The 19,325-nt window shown below is 40.3% G+C and overlaps 2 protein-coding genes across 2 annotated transcripts; both read right to left on the bottom strand.

The window, feature by feature from the left end:
• Positions 1 to 540: 540 nt before the first annotated feature.
• LOC307033853 (volume-regulated anion channel subunit LRRC8C) lies at positions 541 to 5,498 on the bottom strand. The gene is made up of 3 exons (XM_079672489.1): positions 5,302 to 5,498; positions 4,419 to 4,577; positions 541 to 3,110 (listed from the first exon to the last, which is right to left on the bottom strand). The coding sequence occupies exons 2-3, from the start codon at positions 4,557 to 4,559 to the stop codon at positions 819 to 821; spliced, it is 2,433 nt and encodes an 810-aa protein (XP_079528615.1). The 5' UTR covers positions 4,560 to 4,577; positions 5,302 to 5,498; the 3' UTR covers positions 541 to 818.
• Positions 5,499 to 6,611: 1,113 nt separating this feature from the next.
• Positions 6,612 to 18,620, bottom strand: keap1b (kelch-like ECH-associated protein 1b). The gene is made up of 7 exons (XM_079672579.1): positions 18,479 to 18,620; positions 14,632 to 15,839; positions 13,556 to 13,801; positions 11,899 to 12,575; positions 10,216 to 10,421; positions 9,194 to 9,370; positions 6,612 to 8,996 (listed from the first exon to the last, which is right to left on the bottom strand). The coding sequence occupies exons 2-7, from the start codon at positions 14,935 to 14,937 to the stop codon at positions 8,731 to 8,733; spliced, it is 1,878 nt and encodes a 625-aa protein (XP_079528705.1). The 5' UTR covers positions 14,938 to 15,839; positions 18,479 to 18,620; the 3' UTR covers positions 6,612 to 8,730.
• Positions 18,621 to 19,325: the final 705 nt, after the last annotated feature.

Here is a 19,325-nt window from a genome sequence, read left to right as displayed (position 1 = left end):
TAAAGAGTGAAGACTACTTTATATTTGTTCAACGTATCACCCATAACCAAAGAGAATATATGAATGCATTTTAAAGACAGTGGTTTTATCTCCTCTTTGTTCATTATTATATGATTTTATGCACAATAAATATCATGCAGACTTCTGATTCATAATCCCATTTTACCATTTCAGTGAGCATATAAACAGTGAGGTGAAAACCTTTTATTCTGCTATTGAAAGGCCTTTTCTCCTTCTGCCTAACAGGGAGCAACATGAGACCGCACTGTGGGAAACTCTTCTCCAGGCTGTAAAACCCGTCCAACAGGATACAGCGCGGTTAGATATCCCTTGAGTTTTGCTCTAAAGAACCTACAAAATATTCAGTAAAGAGGAGGGACGCTAGAACAATTTGAAGGTCAAGTCATGCTCGCTGTCGAATTCTTTTCTTGTCCACAGTATTATCAATCTGCCCTTGAATTTAAAACATGTCTGATAATATTAGTGTATGCACTAAGTTCATGAACAATCCAAGTAAGTAAGGTATTTACAGGACACATACACTTTGTAAAATATTTATTTAAAAAAGGTAGTTTTTAAGAAAATGCATAGAAAAACGTTCAAAATGATGTTTCACTCTAACACAAATTTGAACACACATTTCATGATAACAGTTATTATAAATACGTTTTGCAGTGTTTGTGTATCCTTTAGTAGTCAGTTATAGTTTTGTTTTCCCTTTTCATGCTTTTTTTATGTGAGAAATTGGCACGGTCCCTTTTCTGACCAATATGCTACACTGAGAAAAGAAAAGTCCATGGGAGCCTTTAGCCACACCCTCAGCTAGAAGAAGTCAACTTGCTCCGCACATCTGAAGGCATCAGATCCAGCAGGTTGTCCTCCGCAATCAGTCCACTGAGACTTAGCAGGGGACACTCCCCTATCTCCACAGGTAGAGACTCCAGACGGTTCCCTTTAACCTCCAGCCGTACCAGCTGGACCAGGCTGGAAACTCTAGAGCTGAGATACGACAGGCAGTTGTTTCCAAGAGCCAAGGTCTTAAGCCTCTTGCAGGAGAACAGCTCCTCTGGCAGCGTCTCTAAAGAGTTGAAGGCAGCGGAGAAGAACTGAAGGCCCTGCAGGATGCCCACCTCGGGAGGGAGAGAGGTGAGCTGGTTGTGGGAGACATCGAGGTGCCTGAGTTTGGTGCAGTAAAACAGCCGAGAGGGAAGCTTTCGGAGCTTGTTCCAGCTGATGTCGAGCATCTCCAGGGTGTGCAGCTTACTGATATGTTCAGGGATGTAAGCAATTTTGTTGTGCCACAGTTTTAGTGTCACTAAACGGTGGCAGTGCTGCAAGCTCAAAATCTCCTCCACAGTGGAAAGTTTGTTTTCCTTCAGGTCCAACTCCTGCAGATTGTTCAAACTGAAGACGGCACTTGGGATGCGCTCCAACTCGCAGCCCACTAACTCCAAGGAGACTATGTTGGTTAACTTCTTCAAGCTGCTAAAGGCTTGGAGCTTGACACCTTCATTGTAGATGCACAGATGCTGCAGCTGTAATGCAACATCCACTACGCTGGGAGGGATCTTAGTGAGGTTGGAGCGGAGAGAAAGGAATCTCAGAGCTCTGAGCTCTCGAAGGGAATCCAGAGAGGCACTTTTGGACAACTCATTGGTTAAAGGACCATTCAGATGTAACTCTTCCAAGCTCTGCAGGGTGTACATCCACATAGGAATCTCGTCTAAACTTTCAAAATCTAGACACAGGACCTTTAAATGCGCCTTGAGGTGGTTGAGGGCCGGCAGATGGAGCTTTGCAGGGCAGAAGATCAGCGATAACTCCCGCAGAGATTCAAGCTTTGCCACACTAGCTGGGATGGTGACGTTTTTAACCTGCTCCAGTTTGAGTGATTCCACTTCAGTAATCTCAAAGACGGTGTCGGGGAGACCCGGCAACATTAACAGGTGGAGCTCCAACTGGTTTTTGGCGTTCTTGGTGAGGCGTGAACGCAGCTTTTTGGCGGTCCACTCGTAGTTGAGGTTTAACTGATAGAGATGGCTCTCGCTGACCTCAGACAGAAAGACGGCAAACCTTTTAGAGTAAAGAGCATCATATTGGTCCACAAGGTGCAGGAGGAATGCAAAGTCATTCTTCACGTCCGGTATGTCGTTAATGCCCGTCTCCAGGCGGACCTGCTCAAAGGAGTACTCCTTCAGAGGTCTGTGGAACTGCCAGTACAGCGTGTAGATGCAGAGAAGTCCAAACACGCCCACAAAGCAGATATAGCAGTAAGCAAGCTTGGAGAAAAGATGGGCTTTGTTGTGGTTACAGCAAAAGATATCAAACCCAGTCAGCTCGGGAGGAACATAACAGCGCACTACGATCTCAATTTTTGGTACCAGCACTGCAGTGTAGATGATGATTATTAGAAACTTGAAGACTTTAAGTGACGTTTGTAGCACATACATGACATACAAGATGTCTGCTTCCTCTACATGAGTCCTGAACTTCTTCACCTTTTCAAACAGAGCTTTGGCCTGCTCTCCTTCCTTCTTATCCAAGACAGAGGCGGCCGACTGGGGCTCCATGCTTTTCTTTTCTGGATTCGACTTGACAGAGGCGGAGCGAAGAAGCACCACAGTCTCATCATCATCTGCTCGTCGTTCTGGGGGATCTTTTGACATGGTGTTCCTTCTCCAATTGACCAGTTTCTCCTCTCCCCTTTCCTCAGAAACCTCACTCAGGGCTCTCGTGGTCCAGGGAGAATCAAAGCACTTCCCAAGGATAGTAACAAAGATGTCAATCTTGGAAGATGTCCCAGGGAACTTGAACCAGAAGCTGCTTGCGACCATGAAGATCATGGTGTGGATCACAACGAGGTATGGGAAGTACTTTGCGTACCAGTGGACGAACCTCTCGTAGCAGTAGTGGTTGACAAACACATACTGGTGGATGTCCAGGTTGTTTTTGCGACCGGACACTTCCTGGAGGATGGGCTTCGTAGGTTTGACGAGCGTCTGCATGGATGTCTCGTTCTCCCTGTAGCTCCCGAGGTGGCTGCAGTCTATGGCTTCAGGCGTCGGGCTGGTGAAGTGGCTAGGCAGGCATGCAATCTTGTCTTGAGTGAGCTGTGGATGAAAGATTAATGAAATAATAAATAAGTTGGAGGGACAGAGGAAAGGAAAGGAAATAATACTTCTACTGAGTTTAAACTTTTGTATATAAGATAATATAAGAAACCTTATGTAACACTTGGGCCGTGGACAACAGATGAGAAATGGCCTTTTCTTTTATTCTGATATTTTTCCTACTTAGTGTACTTATTATAATTTGCACTGTCCCACATCTTCTATAAATAAATAGAATATAATAAAATGTTTTTCATATTTTCTTTCATTTTTGTTCATCCTCTTCGACATTCTTTTCAACAGACTATATTATGACCTTTTTACATTTTTCACATGTATAATTTTTTTTGTGTGACAATTTCATCTTCACCAGTCTGCTAAATAATTGAAAACATGAAATAAATAATTACTTAAGGATAATAAAATGTATTTGTGTCCACAATTTGTTTTAAACAAAGGAAACTTCGTTGAAAAAGGAGTTCACTGATATTTACTAACAGGTCAAACAATAGAGCTTAAACTATTGACAACCAGCACAGCAACAGTGTTTTGTCAGGCTTTTGATACTTCTCAATAGGATCGATTCAGAGTTGCTTTGGGATTTGACGACTACAGGACAAATATAGAATGTTAACCCCACTCTGCAAAATCATTAAGACGTATTCACTTTCCTTTCAAAATCTTAAAACTAACTCACTCTGTCTTTCAGTTTGGATTTGATATATGACTTTACCGTATTTTAATAAAGTCTGTGTTTTCTGTTAAACATCATCCAGTTTAATGGATTTTCTGGTCCGTTGCCAAGTGTGTGTGTCTTACTACAGTTGCACAATCCAGGGGGATCAACTGTCTCTACTTTTCTTATTTAATAAAACAACACAGACATGGTTCACACTGTCTATAGGGAGATATTGAAGTAAGTAGCAGAACTTATCATTATTATCACATATTTACTTTGCTTTTGTGCTAGTCGTAACTGACACAGAAATGATTACCAGGCGGGTGGAGAGTGGACACATTAAGGAAGTTAGAGATCTGTGTGAGTAAGTAGGTCAGGAGACACAGGGTCATTCAGTAACACGGTTGGTGTTTTTGCCTGAGTTGGAAGTCAGATAATGTATAAACACGGAGGAAGGTATGTGGGAACAAAACATTCCTCTGATATGTCACAAAAGATACAAATTATGCACAAGTTTTACCCACATCAAGCTATTTCAGGCTGGTAATAATTGCATTTCTAAATCTGTGTATTCAGTTGAGGATTAAAGAGCTTTTGGTCACAAAGTGTCTGGTGTGTCTATGTCTCACCTGCAAGGTGCACCCAAAGACTCCAAGCATAAGCATAGCAACGCACAGGTACTCTGAGAAAACATCCCACCACGGCTTCAGGACACGATACTTTGAGTTCTGATCTACGCCAAAGTTTTTGAATTCACCCACTGGGATCATCCTGGCGGTTGCTCCTCACTGGGGAAAGAATATAGTGAATGTAAACACTGAGGCTAAGGTTGGCTCTCCACACAGTTCAGTCTCGAACATCTTGTCAAAGGCTTTAAAAGTTATAAGACACAAAACATGTACCCACACAGACTAAAAGAACATTTGGTTTCATCATACGCATGCATGGCCTTGAATGAATGGGTGAATATGCAGCTTTCATTGTGGGTGGATTCAAAGTGGACAAACTAGTTTGACAACAGATACTCTATCAGGAAAGGGGTGAGGTAATTTTCCGCCTAAGAATTACAGTGTTTTGAGTAAAAACTACAACACATTCTCATCAGCTTTAATAACACTATTAAGACTTAATCCAAAATTATGAATTCGCCTATTTAATTTATGATTAAATGTGACACTTGACACCGACACGTATAAACAAAAAGGTTTAGACATACCATTGCAGCAGCCAACGCAAAAACTAGATGTCGGGTTTAAATCGTAATGTGAACAGCGGCCTTATTTCTGTTTATAAGAAAATCTGATCTATGTAACAATAAAACAAGCGTATCGACATCGTATGACAGATATTAATTGTCATAGTTGCGAAATCACACAACACTTTACATGTTCATGACATAGGCCTCCCGTCCATCAACTTTCAAAAGAAGTTCAGTTTGTCTCTAAAGTATAAGCATACACTTCTGTAAAACATATTTTATGTTGCAGGTTTAACCAGGTGAGTTCCACTTACCTATTCCTGAAGAGGATCCACTGGTGTCCGGTGGGACTCGGGTGCGTGTTTTCATCGTTAGACAGCAGACTGAGGTAAAGTTAGAAGTCAACAACACAAGACATCCGGACGAGAATTTCAAAATAAATCCGTTACTCAAAAGCTGGTTGAACCCCCGCGAGCGCTAACTTGACACATAATACAGTACATTAAGGGAATGAGGTATTCCAACAGCCTAGCACATTAATACATATTTAATATGAATCTCATAGTTCATCTATACTGTTGGAGTTACTCTATGTCTTTAAGATATTCATTGCTATCGGGATGTTAGGAGCATTCCATGGAATATAACAAAAAGTGTATCTCGAGCCGGTTTCTCAAAAAGCTACAGGATATGTTTCTACTTGCAGTAGTGGAATTTCTATTTTGTTTGGATGACTATAAGGAAGAATTATATTTCCATGTCCTTTTTTGGCTATTTTAAATTCTAATTAATTTGGGCCAAATTCATCCAAATGTGAAGTGTTACTCTCACAAAAGATGAAATCCAACAGAGCCTTCTTAAAAAATAGGAGAGGCAATGCTTCCAGTGACACAGATGTGCTTATCATGTTATCTCATGTGCTGCTTATACCTAAGGATCTAATAATCAGGCCATTTTATTGATTAGTGACGTGTGTGTTCTCTGAATGAATTAAGGGATATATAAAATGAGTTATAGGGCACAGTAACAACAGCTCAAACTGTTCCTAAATAGCTTTCCTTTGTTATGGGCTGCTGTGGTCTTCCTGCTTTACAGGATTACACCTTGATCCTCTTGTAAATCCACATAATCATGGAAGTTTTCCTCTTGGATAATATAATAATAGTCTCATCCACCTGCCTGGTTGAGCAAGGAAATGAGATGTGATGGCAACAATCATGGGTGGTCGATTAATATCAAAATTACCACAGGTTTAAACTCAATGAAAGTCAACATAAAAACCTAAAGCAAACTTTATGTGTCAAAAGTGAAACTGAAATAGTTTGACCATCTCATGGTATATGATAACATCTGATACAGTGAACAAGTAAAGGATATATTTCATTGTACCATTGCCTACTGTTGGACTAGTAAACTAAAATGTAGATCTAATGATGATCTTATCTTTTCCATTTTAGAGCTGTAGCCCCCTCTGGTGGCTGCTGATGCTTTGAAAACCTGCATAAACCTAAATGTCTAACTCCACATGGATGTTTAATATTAAAACAAATATTAATGTAGTTAGGGACTAATTATAAAAACAATACAGATGAAAAACTAACAAATAAATACATGACTATTGCAGTACAATAAACATATATTTTACTTTGCAATGTATTATTGTACAGGGTATTTGTGCAGAAAAAGAAAATGTACAAAGCAGACATTACATAATCTAATTTCCATTCCAACTACTGACAAACAGGAACAAAATTTCCCTTTCAAAGTGAAGTAATTTGTTTACAAACATCCAAAATTAGCATAAACAGGCATTTCTACTTAGTTACAATGCATGCTAGTTATTAAAAAAAAAAAATCTACACTAGAGTCCAATTCAATACAAAGCTGATTAGTTTAGAGGAATGAGAAAACCAAAACAAATCCTGAACAAATAAATAAGAAAAAGTGAGCTCAGAAATTCTGTACAAGGCTTTTTTAGAATATCAATGTACAAAACATCACTTAAAAACCTTTGTAGCTTAAATTGCTGTTACAAATACACTGCTTTAAGCAAGTAGTTGTCATTAGCGTACATTATGTGAACACTATGGACAAATATGGTCACTTCTGTTTCTGAGGTCAGGTGGAGGAGAGAACCAAAAAATCCGCTGGAGGGGAAGTTCTCAATTGAGTCCTTAATTAGTGCTTTTATAAAAACACATTTCAGCAAGACGTTTAAAATCCAAATTTAAAAAATGATACCATGTTTTGTTTCCCGTTAACGCAGTCATACTCTGTTTCTTTGTTCTATTGGCACCGATTCTACTGAACCAGACTCTCTCACAGCGTTATATGAAGCAAAACTCATTTGCCAACAAATCCCCCACGACAGAAAGAAACCAAACACTTTCTATGCACTACAAGTGGCTATCAGTGAAAGAACACATTTGTCGAAATTCTATTTTATTTTTTTTGTATAGGTCCTGCTTCACTTGTACCAGCTCTTGAAGTTGAGACTGCGCCTCATGCAAGAACCAATTGTAGGAATATTCAACATACATTGATGTAAAAGCATAGCACATTGCTAGCCGAGAGGATGTAGAACATGCCATATTGTCCCGGGATCAATTCAACCCTTGGGACCCACATGTCAAACCCCTCTCTACCAACTCCCTAATTACGGCAAAAAAGCCAAAGAAAGAAGTTAGGAGTGTGAGGAAGTTAGGAGAATTTGCTATCAACTATTTCCTTAGCTGTGATTATAAACTATAGGGATGATTTTGTGAATGAAACTCGCCCACAGAGCAGAACCAAAGCTTCATAATTCAACTTGGGTGTTCTGATGATCACAAAATGAAAAAGGAGGTAATTATCAGGCTGATTTTCATGATAAATTTGTGCAGTTTTCTTGATACTGACACATACAAGAATACCTGCCCATAAATAAATATAGGATGTTAAGAGTGAGGATACCGAAACGTTCTTGCATGAGGTCCACTCTTGTGTATAAGCTTCATCTTGTGGCTGTCTGGGTTAACTTCACCAATGTCTACACACCACACAATTAACGCCTGTGCCTTTCTATTAGAGCAGCTCAAGTCAATATACTGATTAGAGTAATGCCCACAGGCATTGAAATGGCACTTTAAACTATACTGCCTATTCTGAAAAATGCTACTTTTTTGTAGTTTTTGTTATATAATGAGATCACTTTAATTATGAATTTCTCTTAACTTGAGCTTGAAGGATAGAACATTTTTTTTTTGTATGCAGCCCTTTCCTCCCATGGGAGGTGATGGTCCGACTGAGGACAGACAGCAGATCTGAAAACACAGACAGACTGAGGTCTCTCAGATTTGGCAAAACACAGTTTAAAACAGATTCTTCAACTTTAAGGTCTAGAAAGGCAGACTATATGATCTGAGGTTATTGTGGATTTGGAGAGTCCAATGCAGCCACTCAAATGTTTTTGTCACATCAGAGATGACTATTAACACTGCACTTTTGAAATACAGTGTTACTGATTTCCTTTTTTTGCTTTTACATTAAGTGTGATCTTAAGAACCAGTGAGGCAGCATGTCATGTTTCAGCTCACCTCCGTCTCTAATCAGTCGTGAGTGTCTTTCTTTTGAGAGGAGTTTTGGGACACTTATCTGTCTGTGTGTGTGTGTGTGTGTGTGTGTGTGTGTGTGTGTGTGTGTGTGTGTGTGTGTGTGTGTGTGTGTGTGTGTGTGTGTGACACGACAGGGTCAAACGATAAACCTCATGCGCCTTTACCAAAAGGCCCTCCATGCCCCAGATGGTGATTAGAGGTAAAGTCGGAGTTGGCTGAATGATATGCCGGTGACGATTCACTGATCTCCCTCTCAGAATTTGGACACTGGGGCTGTTCCTTCTGGCACGGCTCCATGGTAACGGCCACCCCCACGCCGCTCCGCCCTGACGTCATATGTGTTACCTCCGCCCAGGTGTCCTTCTCAGGGTCGTAACACTCCACGCTGTCCAGGAAAGTGTTGCCGTCGTAACCTCCTGTAAATACAACATTGACATTTCGTCCAATCAATAAAGCTGCTTATTTTAGTTGGTACCCCTAACACTGTATGTGACCCCAACACATTTACAGTTAGGTGGAATAACATTAGTTAGTTGGCCTACACCCCAATGCCCACAGAAAATGTGCTCAAGTTATATTGATGCTGTTACTCAGTGGTAACACAACTACTCACCCAAAACATAGATGCTCCCATGTAACGCAGTGACTCCCAGTGCGCTGCGTCGGTGCCTCATGGAGGCAGTAAAGATCCACGTATCAGTTTCCACATTATAGCACTCCACTGAGTTCAGCTGGTTGGTGCCGTCATAGCCGCCCATCACAAAGATCCGATTCCCCAGCGAGCACACACCTGAAAAGAAGGATCAATGGTTAGTTGAAGTGTAAGATTACTTTATAGTGATATGGGCTAACAGTTATATTGGAGGATGTCCAAGTACACACTACATGAAACTCATACAGAATACAAATTTAACTGTGTACTTTATAGGTATCTTTGTTATGGGTATAATTATGTTTTTAAAAACTGTGCTTTAATACAATTATATCAATCAAAGACATGCCGACATTGTCATAAATCTAATTAATCTAAAATTTCAGACAAACACCAACATGTAACTACTATAACAAGGTTTTTTTCCAACACATTGGCTAGTATTTTTCTTAACTTTTAATCCTTTTTGATTGAGTAATTCACTCCATGGGGGTTATGTAAGGCAGTATTATGCAAAACTACTGGTTAGATTTTTATGAAACTTCCTGGAAAGGTTAAACATTGGCAAAGGAAGAACCCATTATATTTAGAAGCAGATCTGAATCGCCGGGCAGATAGAAGTATTATTGTTGGCATAATAAGATCAATATACAATTTATTTTCTTCTTGGCTGGGCTTTAGACTTATTTGACAGCTTTTATCTCAAATCACAGGATTTGACCACATGCAACAAGGTTATCCAGCTGGATCCAACCATTGACATTGGTGACACGTACGATATAACTGTACTCCTCTGTTGTCCAGTTTAAATCTTTAAGTCCTTTTGATTTCAATAACAGAGACTAGATGGCCTGTCGGAGAAAATTAAATACCTTGCGTACATTTTTAAAACGTGGATGGCCACTTTCACAACAAATTGTGAATTAAATAACTTTCGACCTGACAAGTCAATCATCAGAAGGCAGATTTCCGTCCCTTCTTACCAGCTCCAGAGCGCACAGTGTTCATGGGGGTCATGGTCTTCCACTCGTCCCTCTCAGGGTTGTAGGACTCACAGGAGCTGAGCCTGTTGGCCCCGTCAAACCCCCCCACGGCGTAAAGCAGCCGGTTGATGACGGTGACACCCACACCGATACGCCGCGTCAACATGGGGGCTACAAGGTGCCATTGGTCCCTTTCTGGATCATACCTTCAGACCAGGAACAACACATATTCATACGTTAGTTTATTTTCCCATCCTTTGGTTTTAGTAAGCTAAATTGTCTTGTCATTATACTTTGCTAATTTATTGGCCATCCTTCAAAGAGTGAGGGATAGAAGCTCAGATGCTACACAGCAGAAGCATATAGCGCTGAGGTGGTGATTGTACAAGAAGAATAACCAAGACAGTTATAGAGAGTTTTGCTTGTTTAGGATGAATGATCTTGACACATTGTGCCTTCTGCATTTTGTATATTGCACTAGTCTATCTTAAGATTTTGATTAAACTGATTAATTGTTCAGCCCTTATCTGCAGTCTGTAATAAGTCACATCTTTTCTGATTCATCACGTGAGCACTCGGACAGGTTCAGCATGTTTCCTTTTCCACTGAGGTGAGCCTGGTTAATATTTGACATTTTATTCTGCTCTCGGTCTGCGTCAGAGTTTGTTAAATCTTCAACACTGAATATATCTAATATTCACTGTATTAAAGAGGTTAAAGTCTTGCTTTGATTCATGCCTAGACAGCAGCACAAATACAGTTAACAATTGTTGGTGGAAAATGTTGCCTCCAGCTTTGTATTGCTCATTAAAATGTATAATGTTGCCGGTTTTGTGAAGGTATTTAAAAAGTATTGCATGTGGCAGTTTGAGAGTTGGAACACAAAGGCAGTGGGTGTTTCGTTTACTCTTTAGCTTGATAACACATTCCCTTCCTCATTGAAGCTTTGTGCAAACTAAAAATAAATTACAGGAAGTGAAACAAAACCAATAAAGTCCCAGGAAGGTACCTGCTCCTGGGCACTCATTGACTAAATAGAGTAAACAGACCAAAGCATACACCTGTTTAATACACGTCATCTGTTGGACTTCACCATTGCATATTGTTTACTGAATCCAAATTATCCAAAGGGTTATGGTTAAAAGGGCTTTGAAAATAACCTGGCCCCAATCAAAGCCCACCTTTCAAAGATAAATCAGGCTGTTGCTACATTAATGATAGCAGTAATGATTTCAGAATTGGCTTTGGTCTCTTCATAGGAATTGTTGAAGACAATACAAAATTAAAAAGCAATATTGTTTTCCTATAACAAATTTGGATTTGTCAAAAGTCTGCCCTAATACTTTAGATTTTTCTTCTTTCTAATAATTGAAAAGGTACAAACATTATATGTAACTAGTATTTACATATCAGAGAGAAAATAGTATATTCTGTGTCTGTAGGCCTATAATAGAGTCAACGATGTATTATCTATCTAAAACCATGTGTTTATCTAATCATACCAATCAATAAAGGAATCAATATCAATGCAAAGGTGAACAGCATGCATGGGAATACATTGCTGTGTATGTGGCAGAGTTGTGTAAATTGGATTGGCACATAATTGGTCAATGGTTTTGTTTGATTGATGGGTATAATAAAAAAGAAAATCAATAACACCATTACAGAGCTCAATTTGCTTACCTTTCAACACTATTGTGATGAATGCACCCATGTGATCCCCCGGCTGCATATATCATGCCGTCGATGACGCCAACTCCAATTCGGTTCCTCGGTACGCTCATCGGCGCACACGGCAACCAGCAGTTGTTCATAGGATTGTAGCAGTCCAATGAATTTGAGTCCATGTTGCCATCAGGTGCGTTGTTTCTTCCTCCAACAGCGTAGAAAAGCCCGCTGATCACACAGGCTGCGAGGCCGCTGCGGGGCACCTGCAGGTCGGCCAGCCTCACCCAGGCTCCCGTACAGGGGTTATACGCCTCCAGGTAGCTGAGGGACTGACGGAAATACCCCCCTGCTGTGTAGATGAGCTGCGGCACCTTAGGTGTTCGGCAAGAAATTACTTTGGTGGGTTTGTGGAGGGTGAGATCCTGGAAGATCTGGGCCAGGTAATCTTTACATTGGGGGTCCCAGTCCAGAGACTGGAGCTGGGCCTGCAGGAAGTTGGGGGTGAGGGAATGGCAGCGCACGGCCTGGAGTAACGCCTCGACGTACGGCCGCCGGTTCTCCCGGTCGTAGCGTACCCAGGCCACACATGCCTGGAAGACCTCGGACTCACAGCGCACATTGAGCTCATCGCGGCTGATGAGGGTGACCAGCTGGCAGTGGGACAGGTTGAAGAACTCCTCCTGGGTTGCCACCTATCAGCAGGGAAGAAAACTTTAAATATCTTTTCATAATACTAAAATATTCTGCTCAATCATATATAGGGACGGAATAAAAAAAAAAAAAAAGGTATGATAAAGTTTTTAAGAATCCTGCTAACAATAGAATAATGTTAAAGAAAGCAGGTTATAATTCAAAAAGGAACAACTCCAGAAGCTGGGGCAAAGACATTTCGGACAGCTTTCTTGAAATTGTCGCAATAGTTCAACACAACAGTTCAGGTAACTGTGACAAATCAAGACTGATCCAGCTGTGCAACACTTAGGTCTATTGTGAAGCTTTTTCTATACTAGCACACAGACTTTACACTCAGGAAGTGTGGCTTCCTGCCATGAGAGTTGTAGTATATTTCAAACAAAACGCATAAACGCATGTATGAAATTAAAACATGCTTTGTGTATTTCGTATATTTATTTTAACCTTAACTTGTAAAGAAAAGCACAACAATTGTTGAGGCTGAACCCCTGGAAGATCGTTTGAAGACATCTCTGATGCAGTGAGCAGCCGAGGCCTCTTTTATCTTATCAACTTATCAAAGATGAATATTGTGTGTCCTTTCGTTACTTTTCAGGTAAATCCACATACTGCTCATCATAAGTCAAAGCTGGCATTCTTGACAGTCATTGCACAGATCTGACAAGGTGCTGTTGGTAGCAGGTCTGAAGTCAACCAGCAGAAACCACAATGAAACAAGTGAAACAGCATTCACTCATATCAACAAACACAGTCTACACAAAAGTAACACAAGAGTAAAATCTACTATTAATATGAAAGGTCAGTTTCTATTTTCACTCAGCAGCTGTTCAGATACATTTATGAAAAGTCATTAAAACCATGAGAGATTATTCTATATCATTTTTTTTACGATTTAATGCCCCCTTTCTCTCGCAACATTTTCTGTCAACTATTGAAAAGAAAAACAGAAATACAATTTTAAATAATCTCCAATCTTGACCTGGCTGAAGTTCATGTAGATGTATTCACGGGCCTTCCGGTGGAGCTCTGTGCAAGCGATCTGCTCGGCAAAGTTGGCGATGCCGATGGCGTTGCTGGGGTCGAGCTGCTGGACGAGGAAATCACAGCAGGCCTTGACCACGCTGTCTATCTGGTACATGACGGCACCGTTCATCACGTGAATCACACACTTCTCCCCCACGGAGATGCTGGCTGTGTAGGCAAACTCTATCAGTCGGTCCATAACCTGAATGAAGGGGAGAGGTTAGGGTAAAGAAGGGGGTCAGGGTTAGGGATGGGATACGGCAGAACAGTGAAGTAGAGAGGAAGTCTAATAGGAGGAAAAATAAGGCTCCGATGCACAACAGGTAGCCATTTCACTGAGCATTTGTCAAGTCATACCTTGGTTAAATTAGACTTCTGAACAGCTTTACGCTTTAAAAATCATAAAAGTGGTGTAAGTTCTTGAAGATCATCCAGCTTAACAAAATGTAGTATTATCATAAACAACTGTCTGCCAGAGTTTATTTTAAAGCAATTATCTAAAGCCCAATACAAAATTCCCATTGGGAACCAGTAAGATGCTAACTTTTGGCACTGGCCCCCGAAAATGCATCATCCCTGCACCACTTTTTATACTTTGAATTGTACCAATCCTACCACAGTGTTTCCCATACATTGATTTAATTGTGGCGGGCCGCCACAATTAAATATCTCATAAAAAAAAAAATATATATATTATTATAATCTTTTTTTTTTTTTTGGTAGTCTAATGCAGGGGGGTCGCGAGACCCCGAGTAGGGGTCGCGAGATGATTACAAAATAAAAATGAAAAAAAAAAAATATGTATAAAAAAAAAATTAATTAGTGGGTGCCCCCACAAATAGAATCAAATTCTGTGCAAAACACTGTACCATGTCTCAAAATAATACAAATCTGTTATTTTGTTGCCTCAGAATTATGTTTCCTATCGAACACCTTTAACCCTGAATCATATATAATGATATATGAGAGGTAAGGTGAGTCAAATCAAATAAACAGGAGACTTCAATCAATAAAAGATTTGATCTGACTCACCCTGGGATGGATCCCCTCGATGGACACCAACTCCATACCGCACTCCTTCAGGCCGTTGGTGAACATGGCTCTGAAGACCGGGGACGAGGAGGCCAACACCACCTTGTGAGCCACAAAGTCCACCGCCTCCAGGTCTTTGTAGCGCACACGCAGCGTGACGTCGCATAGCTGGCGCTCCAGACGCAGCTCGTTCATGATGGCGAAGGCGGCCGCCGTGTGGCTCTCGAGCGTGTAGCTGAAGACGCGGTGGCCATTGCGCGTGGACGGAGTCACCAGCGCTTTGCATTCTGTCAGGCACTCTGTCATTTCCTACCCTGTCTCCTCCTTTTTGGTTTCTTTCTCAAGAACAGTGGGCAGCGTTATGGGGCATCCTTGCACCAGGCGCAGGCGTGGACAAAATAAAAGAGTTGGGACTGACACTTGGCAGGCGGCTTAACAGAAAGCTCTGGGCTCTCCTGGGTACGCCTGACTCTTGTTCACGTACAAGACTTCACGTTTAAGTGGGATTTATTTGGACATAGGGATTCCCTTGCTCTGTTCAGTACTTAAGTCCAGCCATACTTCTCATTATGGCATTTCTAGGGACTTTTGTGCGAGCTGCCAGTCAAGGTTGGATGTACTTTTATATGTTCCAACATAATCAACATATCTTGATTTCTTTGGCTTTGTCCGAGGGGTGAACAATATTAAGTACAGAAATGTCTTATGACTGAATGAGCTGAAAAACCGTAAGACTCAAAGGAATCTTTGGTGAAATGTTTGTGCAGACAAAAGTCCTCAAAAACAGCAATTAGTCAGATATCCCTAAAGTAAAAAGATATTTGAATACCAACGAAATGTCCTACAAGATTCAGCACTAGTACAGGTCAGTCTTGCATATTGATTACTCTAGAGAACAGGGGGATACAAAAGAAAGATTTACAGCTTCATTTTAAAGAGGTAATAATTCAAGCTCATCTCAGAGAGCTACATGTGTGCCAAGAGCTGCAGAGTCAGATACTGTAGATGAGGCAGGGGAAGGGTTGTTAGCTCAGAAATGGGAGTACAAAGTAGCGTTGAGTTCCAAAAGTGTCTTAACGTAACATTTGGGAATGGGGAGGGGTGTTGGTGGCTTTCTCCAGAGACGGCTTCCTCGAGGTTGCCCAGGCCAGTTCTGGAATTTGTTTTCTCCGATGTGTTTACTAGGAAGCTTTTGGCTCAGCTGACAACTGGAAGGAAAGAGGGAGAGGGAGAAAGAGAGCTTATGTATACAGTGTCACAGCCACAAACTTCATAACAAACAGTTAATAGATCCTGACACAGGTTTAATCAGTTTACACTGTAAATGCACTCATTGGATGACATTGACTTAAGTGGCTGGGAAGCACCAGTCTATGAAATAATGCAGCAAATGTTTATTGGTGCAAATCAAATATTATCCTTTTCACACCCATGGTGTTTTTGTCCTGGAGCAGGATGAGGGTGCTACTTCCAGGCTCATAGGTCATTTCCTTTCATCTGGAATTAGAATCATCTAATTTAAGACTGAACTTTTATAAGCATTTAACATCTAAATAAAGTCTTGTAATTTCAGCTAAGCGGAAACAAATCAATGCAAGCAAGCGTGTAGGGTTTAGTGAGGGAGTTATGTCAGATTTGAAAGTCGATGGAATGATTTCATTTGGCTTGTTTTTAACTGACCAGCATGACTGCATGTCCTGTGACCAGAGTGTGGAACATTTTGTGCTTCAGCCAAAAAAAATTAAAACGTATCTAATTCTTAATAAGAAAATATATACACAAACATTAAGTACAAGATAGTTTGTCAATTAAAACAGAATTTAGCCAAAACACAAACATGTTCATCAGTATCACAAAAGCTTTTACTTTGAGAAATCTCACACATCCCACTGCAGAGAATGATAAAACAACAGGGGATAGCTATGCAGAATTGTTTGTAAGTCAGCAGCATGTTTACTGTTGCAATCCTGGCTCTGCTGCACACTATTAAAATGACACGGAGGGATGACGCCTCTTTTTCCTGTTAATATAACTTCTTCTTTTAGGATAACTCTTCTGCTCGGAGCAGTGAGATAAAGAACAAAGAGCAGCCGGCAGTCACTAAATGTCTGTCCGGTGTTCTCTGACTCTCAGAGTCAGTGTCACTCAGCAACGATGCAGCTGTGAGTGTGCAGTTATATAACAAGGCACACACACAGCAATCATTACCTGAAGTGGCGATAAGAGGATGCATCGCCAAGCAAGGGTGTAGGGCACTTCAAATACTGCAAGTAGGTTATTGTGTCCTGCCCTTTAACAGTTAAGATTAAACTAAGCATTTTCCTATTATCCACAGACGGTGACGCATCAGTTACCATCATAGGGCTCGTCATAAAGGCAATTAGCCAGCGGTAATATAAAACACACTGTGACTCCAATTTACTGCTGTGTTTCCCTCCCTCCAGGTTTCTGGGTAAAATAGTTTCACAGGAGGACATGTTGCTCAACAGGCTAACAGGCTCACACTGAGCCAACAGCATTTTTTTTACTGCTGCATATCTCTGATAATTAAAACATATATACACAAGTTTAGTTTAGGTCCAAAATGATCAAAAGAAGAAGATAGTTACTGTTAAACAACTCTATTGGAGCAGAAAATGTGTCTGTTTTGATTCAATATTTAGTTAATTTCATAAGGAACAACTTCTTTAAAAGTACATTTGAGCTAATAAAATATTTTTATGTCTTACATTACTCATTGAGTTACATGTCTGAACTTGATGCACAAACTATGGCTGCAACTAAATAATATTTTAATCATCAATCATTTTCCAGATTATTTTTATATTATGGATTTATCGTATGGTCTAGAAAAACATTTAAATGTCCATCCCAGTTTTTCAGAATCTAAGGGGATGTTTTTAACTTTATTTTTTCTTCAGGCAAAAATTCAAAGAGATTCAGTTTAATATGATATAAGACAGTAAAAAATAAAAATGCTGATTCTATGGATTATCAAAACAGTTATTATTATTTTTCAATCGATCAATTTATCGATTAGCCGACTTATTATTGCAACTTTAACATGCTTGCACTATTTTTGATCCCTCTGTGTTGAGTGATCATACATATGGGTGATAAATCTATAAATAATAGATGAAATCTTCAGGGACCCCCCTGAGACCCTGCACCCCAGTTTATGAACCACAGTCCGGGCCTGCGGTCATCAGAGCTGTTCAGTGAGGGTCGCAAAGTTGCATTTAAAATAGTTACAAACAAACATTGTGCTTAACGTGCTCAGTGGCATTTTTGGCAGAGAGCTCTCCTCTGTGACTCATGCTGAACTCCTCACAGAGCAAACAGTGGAACTGGCTGTACCAAAACAGGACCCAGAAGAGCAGCCTTACATAAATCAAGGAGGAATTAGATTTCCGCGCAATGCTTCCAAACATTAAGAGCTTTCACACAAAGCACCGTTTACACCGATCCGACCATGGTCGTTTTTGCGGTTGCTTTGATAAGAAAGATAATCCACAGCGCTCGTATAAAACGAAAATAAGGAGAATACACATGAAGAAGATTCGATTAAATCCACTGTTTTGTCAGCAACGAAAAGTACTCATTGTTTTTAAGATAAACAACCGGAGACCCCAATAATAACAAGTTTAACGTTTCGGAAATAGAGCTGACAGCAACATAGGATCCTAATAATAGACAGCAGCGTAAGAGCTGTGAATCGCGAGCACAAAAATGCTAACAAAGCGTTGTATACACATGTTGCTACAGCTGGCTTGCAACTAAATCCTACCCCCATTATAGTTCTTATAAATCAAATCTGATAGCTTAATCAGTAATAAAAGAAACTCACGTTGTCTACTTCTATTCCTCCATCGCGGTCTGCCGAGCTGTGCGCCACATAGGAAGGAGGGGGGAAGCTGTAACTCACCATGACTAAGCATTGTGCCGGCCTCCTCTCGCTTTCACAATAAGAGCCTGCCTCTGAGGCACTAACCCGCCTCCGTTGACGGGTAATGGAGTGAAAAACGTCCCGAGGGAGGGAGGCTTTTATTTAGAAGGACTTCTCAAAATGAAGAAAAAAAGGTTGGCATGGTGCCAAATCTCAAGCTTCAACTTCAGTCATATTTCGCTTTTAGAAATAATATATATAGCAACTGCATGAGACAATGACATTTTTTATGTTTATTATGGACAACAACTTAATAGCATTAATGTAAATAGAAATCAGAAACAGGTTTATTACCAGGTAGGTTTACACGTAGGCCTACGAGGAATTTGACTTGGTGTCGTGGTGCATATAGCCTACACAAAAGAAAAACAAGAATTAAAAACACAGGTAGAGAACTAGAAGCACATTAAAAATAATACAAAATATAGTAAAATATAACAATGGAATCGAATAAGAAGGAATAAAATATGGAATACAATAAATAAAACAGATATTGTTGTGTGTGCATTAATGTAATGCATAGAGTCTGCATTGTGGCTGAGGTCCTATGTTAAGCAAATTCACTATTAATTCAACTTAATTGACATTGAAAAACAACTCACAAGCCTATTTGTATCTTCTTGTTTTTTTGTAACTTTGCATAATATAAAAAACACACTGCTGCTCAAGAAACATGGATATAATGGCATTGGCCACTAATGACCAAATAACCGAAAATGCTCCATCTTTGTATAGCTCACCTTGCTTG

This window comes from Notothenia rossii (assembly GCF_949606895.1).
Source record: "Notothenia rossii genome assembly, chromosome: 1".
Lineage (NCBI taxonomy): Eukaryota > Metazoa > Chordata > Actinopteri > Perciformes > Nototheniidae > Notothenia > Notothenia rossii.
Note: the sequence above shows the minus strand (reverse complement) of the source record. Positions and strands in the feature narration are given on the sequence as shown.

Bases quoted from the DNA above. Each gene is read 5' to 3' on its own strand.
- LOC307033853 (XM_079672489.1), bottom strand. From the start codon at position 4,559: ATGATCCCAGTGGGTGAATTCAAAAACTTTGGCGTAGATCAGAACTCA. The intron at 3,111-4,418 runs GTGAGACATAGA...TTTCATCCACAG, and splicing joins TCTTTGGGTGCACCTTGCAG to CTCACTCAAGACAAGATTGC.
- keap1b (XM_079672579.1), bottom strand. From the start codon at position 14,937: ATGACAGAGTGCCTGACAGAATGCAAAGCGCTGGTGACTCCGTCCACG. The intron at 12,576-13,555 runs GTCAAGATTGGA...CCCTGCTGATAG, and splicing joins TCTACATGAACTTCAGCCAG to GTGGCAACCCAGGAGGAGTT. The intron at 8,997-9,193 runs GTGAGTAGTTGT...TTGTATTTACAG, and splicing joins TGGGAGCATCTATGTTTTGG to GAGGTTACGACGGCAACACT.